General features: G+C 36.1%; 1 protein-coding gene across 1 annotated transcript in view; it reads left to right on the top strand.

The window, feature by feature from the left end:
- Window positions 1–7,231, top strand: part of LOC107715628 (exportin-6) — a 27,406-nt gene that overhangs the window by 16,525 nt on the left and 3,650 nt on the right. The window contains exons 12-22 of the mRNA XM_016521785.1: window positions 614–773; window positions 1,529–1,621; window positions 1,721–1,868; window positions 2,632–2,778; window positions 2,886–3,057; window positions 4,672–4,827; window positions 4,958–5,072; window positions 5,168–5,246; window positions 5,335–5,427; window positions 6,536–6,697; window positions 7,011–7,109. Of these exons, the coding sequence (XP_016377271.1) occupies window positions 614–773; window positions 1,529–1,621; window positions 1,721–1,868; window positions 2,632–2,778; window positions 2,886–3,057; window positions 4,672–4,827; window positions 4,958–5,072; window positions 5,168–5,246; window positions 5,335–5,427; window positions 6,536–6,697; window positions 7,011–7,109 (1,424 nt within the window). The remainder of the gene's footprint in view (window positions 1–613; window positions 774–1,528; window positions 1,622–1,720; window positions 1,869–2,631; window positions 2,779–2,885; window positions 3,058–4,671; window positions 4,828–4,957; window positions 5,073–5,167; window positions 5,247–5,334; window positions 5,428–6,535; window positions 6,698–7,010; window positions 7,110–7,231) is intronic.

Below are 7,231 nucleotides of genomic sequence, written 5' to 3' on the forward strand. Positions count from 1 at the left end.
TTTAAAACTGCTCATGTTGCATGTATGCAGCATCTTTGTTTGGATCATGATTAAAATGCAGTGGTTGCCTCTAATTTTAAATGGAAAGAGCACAGACAAAGCCTTAGTTTGTTTATATGAAGAGATTTATTTTATATTTGTGTTACTTATTTGATTTGTTTTAAAATTTAAATTTAGGTTTGTTATTTACATTTACATTATATTTAAATTTTGTTATTTAGCAGATGCTTTTATCCAAAGCGACTTACAAATGAGGACAATAGAAGCAATCAAAACTAACAAAAGAGCAATAATATGCAAGTGCTATATTAGTATATTATTATAGTGTTATATTTCAATTTCACAAAGAAACGTGCAGCATTTTGTCCAAGCAATAATAAAAGGACACATTTAATTTATAATTTGTATTAAATCTCATTTTGTTAAAAAAAAATCATGAATCGAACCGTGAGTTGAGTGAATCATTACATCTCTTGTATCTGGTCTTGTAATGTTCGCTCTGATGGTTATTAGTGGCGGTTCTGTTCTCATGTGGCTGGTGAGCTGCTGTCAGCTGTTATTGAGTGGTTTCACACCTCTCTCTGTGTGTGTGTGTGTGTGTGCATGAGAACAGGTCGCAGGCTGAACATCACAGCAGAGGCCGACTGCAGAAAGCTGCACTGCGCTCTCAGAGACCTGAGCTCTCTTCTGCAGGCCGTGGGACGTCTGGCCGAGTTCTTCACAGGGGACGTTTTCTCCGCTCGCTTTAACGACGCTCTCGCCATCGTGCAGAGGTCAGTTCCTTATTGCCAATTCCTCTTTTAACAACAACACTCCCTCCTTATGTGTATGTTTATTGTCCTCTGTGTTTGCACATGTTTTATGCCATTTTATACCTCAAATTACAATATTAGTAGAGTTTTCTAAGACAGGCATTACTATGACTAGTTACTAGCCTGTAGAAAGTGCAACAGGTTTGACTTTGAATGTTCAGTGTTCACATTTATTTAATTAAATCATTGCCTTTTGAAGTTTAATAATCACATTAGGCCATACTGTGATTCCTGTTTTTCTATTTCCAAATGTAAATCCCCTTAAAGTGAGTATTAAGACTTTTGCAATACCGTTTAAGTTATGAAAGACTTTTTATGGCTCCTTTAAGACTCCTATTTTTTTTTCTTTTTTCTTTTTTTGCAAGGACATTTGTATGACTTAGTATTGTTTAAGTTTTGATACAATGGAAACAGTTTAAACTTGGCAAAATAAATTGTTTCCTTTTATATGGTGTCCAAATCCCCATTTTAATTAAAGAAAAACAGAAGTTTTAGTTTTACTTTCACAATTTGAAAGTATTTCCTTGTTTTGGCCAACACAGGGTGTCAAAGTAATATACAACTTTACATTTTTAGATAAACATCATGGTAAACATTTAGGAATTATTAATGACCGAATAATAATAGCTTGAATTATTAATACAGAGGTGAGTGCTGTTTGGTCAAATGTTACTAGCTGACTGAAATAAGTAATGGCATTGTGTTTGTCATCTCAGATTGGTGGAAGTGTCGTGTTACGGTTCTCAGATCAGCCTGTACGATGTAGAAATGGCTGTTCCTTCAGTGCTCAAACCGGACCTTATAGACGTGTAAGTAGTCATAAACTCTGTTCAAAGTGCTATTTGCCATCAGTTAACATAAAGGTGGATTGTTTATAATCATGCTTTAAACATCTCTGTATTGTGCAGGCATGCACAGTCATTGGCTGCTCTGCAGGCGTATTCTCATTGGCTGGCTCAGTTTTGCGGGGAGGTGCAGCGACAACAAGATCAAACGCAATTTGTGGACCTCATCAGATCGAGCATGGCCGCCACGACCCCTCTCATCAATGCCAAGGTGATTTGATCTTTATGAATGATCTTCAAGGCTCATTTAAAGTAGGACATTGTAACTGCAAGTTTAAAACACTCAAAACATGTTTTGTTCAATATATACACATTCATATTGGCAGTGACACAGTGAAAAGGGACCCCTTTCAAACAGTGCTGCGTTCCGAACGTTGTTTAAGTGACATACACCGGTATTGTGGTATTTTAAAAATTCATATCATAACAAAATTAAACACCGGTGTTTGGTATGAACCGGTATACCGCCCAGCACTACTGAAAATTCAGCATTACATCATTTTAAAATCTTAAAACAGAAAGTTATTTTAAAATGTAATAATTTCACAACATTACTGTTTTACTGTATTTTTCAACCAAAATACCAGAAAAATGTCCAGGAAAAGAATGAAAGAATAACATTTTACATTTTAACAACCTGAAATACACTGGGACTCTAATTTTGAAATTAGTATGTTTTGCTACTACCAGCTCCTCTTTCAAACCGAAAAGGGAGATAAAATATTACAATATAAACACCATAAAGTAAACACTGTCATAATTCATTCAGTCATGAAGTCTTCATATCAAGGTTTTTAGTACTAATGTCCATTGCTATATATTTAGTTGGTGGGTTGTCTTGAAACTAAAACATTACTCTGTGTGTTAAGATTTACAGTTTCACTAGATTGTTAGGTTTATTCTGTTCAAACCCGTTTTTCCTCATTCTTTGACTCTGAGAAAATGCTAATCTGCCTGATCTCTGTGTGCCGCAGGTTCCAGAGAAATTGCTCTTATCTGCGTGCCATCTCCTGGTCTCCATGGCGACCACCGTGCGACCGGTGTTCCTGGTGTCGCTGCCGGCGGCGCAGAATATCTTCAACCTGATCACGGAGAATCATAACCACAGATTACCTCAGGAGGTGGGTTTATATTGGTCCGTCTTTGGAAAACAGGACAGCGTGGCACAGTTTGTACTTGGCTCCAGCTGTATTTGTTTGTGATGTAATGTTTGTTGTTTTTGTCCCAGGCTCACGTCCTCGTGTGTCGAGCTCTGTCAAACATGCTGCTGTTGCCGTGGCCCAGTCTGCCGGAGGCAGAGCAGCAGTGGCAGAGCCGCTCAGCCAATCACACGCGGCTTCTCAGCAGTCTGACGCAGCAGTACCGCCTCCTGCCCCGCCCACCCAGCCATCACCCCAACAGTAAGAGCAACCAACAGGGTCTGGCTGCAGACTTGCACTTGCACTCTCAGACACTTGCGCTTCCGCAATTGACGTCACTTGCAGTCTTTATTTTTTATTTTGTTCTATTTATTAATTATTTTTTGTTTGAATCTCTCAACATTTTACAACCATAGCCAGGTGGTGAAGACAAGAAAAATGAAACTAAATTACGAAGTCACTTGCAATCGCCACTTGCACTCTCCGCTACCTGCGACGTCACTTGCAATCGACACAAATCGGTATGGGAGGAAAATACAATACACATTAATTATATTAATAAACTGTATATTGAATTTGATATTTTAATAGCATCTTAATACATTAAGCCATATTAAGTGTTTATGTTTTTCTACGGGAGGAAAACGCTTAACGAGAGACTTTGCGCATGCGTTCGTATTCTGCTGTTCTGTGGCCACAGATTTGCGGGTCTTGTCTTTTTCTTGCAGGACCCTGTACGTTATAGTAGGCTACTAAATTAGTTTTAATCGTTTAATCACCACCACAGCGTCTTGTCTCCATTGGCAACACGCACGATTTGTGTCGATTGCAAGTGACGTCGCAGGTAGCGGAGAGTGCTTCGTAATTTAATTTCATTTTTCTTGTCTTCACCACCTGGCTACTGTTGTAAAATGTTGAGAGATTCAAACAAAAAATAATCAATAAATAGAACAAAATAAAAAATAAAGTCTGCAAGTGACGTCAGTTGCGGAAGCACAAGTGTCTGAGAGTGCAAGTCTGCAGCCAGACCCTTCTCAGAGAAACTGATGATTAGTAGTTATACTGTAGTATGGGGTCCGTAAGATTTTTTTAAAAGAAAGAAATACTTTTATTTCCGCAAGTATGCATTAAATTGATTTAAAGTGACAGAAAATCATTTCTATTTCAGATAAATGCTGTTCTTTTGAACTTTCTATCCATCGAAGAGTGCTGAAAAATAAATGATCACAGTCTTCAGAAAACTTTGAAGTAGCACAACTGTTTTCAACATTAATAATAATTAGAAGAAGAAATGCTTCTTGAGCAGCAAGTTGTATATTAGATATTTCTAGATATTATAATATAGATATTTCTGAAGGATCATGTAACACTGAAGACTGGAGTAATGATGCTGAAAATTCAGCTTTGATCACAGGAATAAATTACATTTTAAAATATATTAAAATAGAAAACCGCTATTTTAAATTGTAATAGTATTTTGCAATATTACTGTTTTTATTATATTTTTCATCAAATTACATACAGACTTGGTGAGCATAAGAGACTAATTTAAAAAAACATGAAACAATTTTACTACATATTACCAACCCCAAATTCACTCACTCACTCATTTATTTATCTATTTATTTACTTGGTTATTTCCTTTATTTTTTTAAGTTGAGCATTTATTTGAATTTTTTTTTTAAATTTGAATTCAATATTGTGATCAATTCAAAATGTCCTTGCTGCTGAATAAATGTAAAATAAATAGCTAAAATAAAATATTAAAATAAAATTATATCTATATAAAATTGTATATAGATATATTTTTAAAGGCTTGCTTTTTACCAGTTAATCTTTAAATGCTAATAAATGAAATCATTCTGTGTCCCTCAGGTAAAGCGGTGATCCAGCAGACTCTGTGTGTGTTGAGGGATCTGGTGGACAGTATATCAGTAGAGGCCACCAAATCCCGTCAGATCTGTTACCACAGCCTGCAGGAGTCTGTCCAGGTCACACTCGCGCTCTTTCCCCTCTTCATTCAGCAGCCAGGTAACTAAACCATCACTTTTACAGCCAGTGGACTTTCATCAGCATTTATGACGACAACCATCTTCACTGCCTTTGAGTGTCATAATCATATTTGTTCAGTTTGATTGTTCTGACGTCTTCTCTCTCTCAGATGTGACGGATGAGATGCTGAGTTTCTTTCTCACGCTGTTTCAAGCGCTGCGTGTGCAGATGGGCGTGGCCTTCACAGAGCAGATCATCCAGACCTTCCTCAGCATGTTCACCAGGTGACCTTCACAGCTTGTGCTGACACTGAGAGCCACAAGCAGTTGTTTCTGAATGTGTATGAGTGCTAATCAATCATCTTCACCGTGTTCCTCAGAGAGCAGCTGGCGGTGAGCATCTTACAGGAGGGCAGCTCTGGCTCCAAAGTGGTTCAGAAGTTTCTCAAGATTCTGCAGGTAAATGGAATAAAAGCCACGTTTGCGTTTGGGTTTCTGTGTTTATTAAACATGTCATTCACAGTTTATCTTTGTATGATTGTTTCAGGTGGTGGTTCAAGAACCCGGGCAGACGTTCAAACCTCTGCTACCCAGCATCCTCAGCCTTTGTTTGGATCAGGTGTACCCAATAGTGTCAGAGGTATGAGACCTGAATAACAGACACCTAAACCTCAGAGTGCTTCAGATTGATTTTCCAGCATAATACACAGTAGCAGTTTAATTTATTGTGTAAAAAAAAAAAAAATGGCAGCTGTGGTTGCCAGAAATTCACTGTAAGAATATGTTTATGATTATGGGAGGGCATATTGTTTTTTTTGGTCCAATTTATTTTAAAATGGAATTGTTTGTTGAACTTGACAAAACCATAAAAATGTTTTTTTAGTATTATATTTGATACACCAGCTTTTATAGTTCTTAAAGTTTGATATAGTGATAATATGGAGCTCATACTTTTGAGTAAAAAAAACAACAACTTAATTTTATTCAGAGGTTCAAACGGCAAAATATGCTGATATGTATATTGGCAAAAAGATGAAATTCTGAACGCTTATAATGTAAATCAATACAATTTTACAACACTATAGCAGACTGCTTTCATGAAATACATAAAATGCATAAATATCAGTTGTCACTCTATATTACCCAATAATATGTCCGAAAAAGATGACATTTAAATGCTTAATTTTATGTAGCACAAATACACAAACATGCTAATAACAGCTGATGATAATAAAAATAAGAAACAAACAAAATGTACACAAAATAATTCTATGCAGTGTGTCTCACTGGGACTTATGGGAATGTCCTATTACGGTTTTATATGGTAATTATAATTTTTACTTGCAAAAATTTCACTTTATTACAGTAAAATTACATATGTGATGTTAAACCATTTACAGTTTTTCATTCAGTATGTGGCAAGATAACATGATTAACCAATTAACCACTTAGTTTTTACTGTAGCATTTGAAGAGTTTTTTTTTTTTTTTCTGTAAAAATGACAAACATTTGTTGGGTAGAAACCAGAATGCAAAACATTTAATAAATTAGCATCTACAAGACAAATGCTAATTGTTGTTGGGCAGAAACATTAAATACAAACACTTACTATGTTATGTTCTCATTATTTCAAGAATAAAAATGGTTTCATTCAAATCAAAAAGGGTTTTAGCGATCTAAAGGTCTCTTAACATTCCTCTTTCTGGAAGTTTTTGTGATTTGCTGATCTTGGTCTCTGTGTTCCGCAGCGTTCCTGTCCAGATGTGAAAGCCGAGATGTTCGAGCTGCTCTTTCAGATTCTCCATCAGAACTGGAGGTTCTTCTTCAAGAGCTCAGTGTTGAGCAGTGTTCAGAGAACCGGAGCAGAAGAACTGATTGAGAACCAAGCGCAGTTCATCGCTGCCATGCAGGTATCAACTGCCCTAAAAACATGTCTGCTTTGTAGAAGCATCAAGCAGTGACATCCCTTCCATACTGATCTGATTCAGAGATTGATTCATTCATTATGAAGAACCACATCAATCAACCGTTTCAATTCAATGTTTTTGGCTTTTATAGTCTGGATATTATTCAGTGTTTCCTAGAATGTTGTTTCATACAATTTAACCCTCTACCGCATGGTGTAGCCATATGGCAACATACTCTTTGTGTTCATTTCCTTGCCACTGTCTCTTTAAGAGAACATTCTCGTTCTGGAAATGCTGTTATGTATTTGATTTGCAGGCATTTGGTCAGTCTTTTCTGCAACCGGACATTCACATCTTCAAGCAAAACTTGAGTTACCTCGAGGTCCTAAACACCAAACACAAGCTGTACCACAGGGTAAAACGAACTTTCTTTTTTTTATTATTATTATTTATTTGATGGCTATATAAATTAAAAACACTTTCATACTTTATAAAAATATGTTTAATTTTAAATTTATATTTAGTTTTATATATTTT

Source organism: Sinocyclocheilus rhinocerous, unplaced genomic scaffold (genome assembly GCF_001515625.1).
Source record: "Sinocyclocheilus rhinocerous isolate Xijiao unplaced genomic scaffold, SAMN03320098_v1.1 scaffold239, whole genome shotgun sequence".
In the NCBI taxonomy this organism is placed as follows: domain Eukaryota; kingdom Metazoa; phylum Chordata; class Actinopteri; order Cypriniformes; family Cyprinidae; genus Sinocyclocheilus; species Sinocyclocheilus rhinocerous.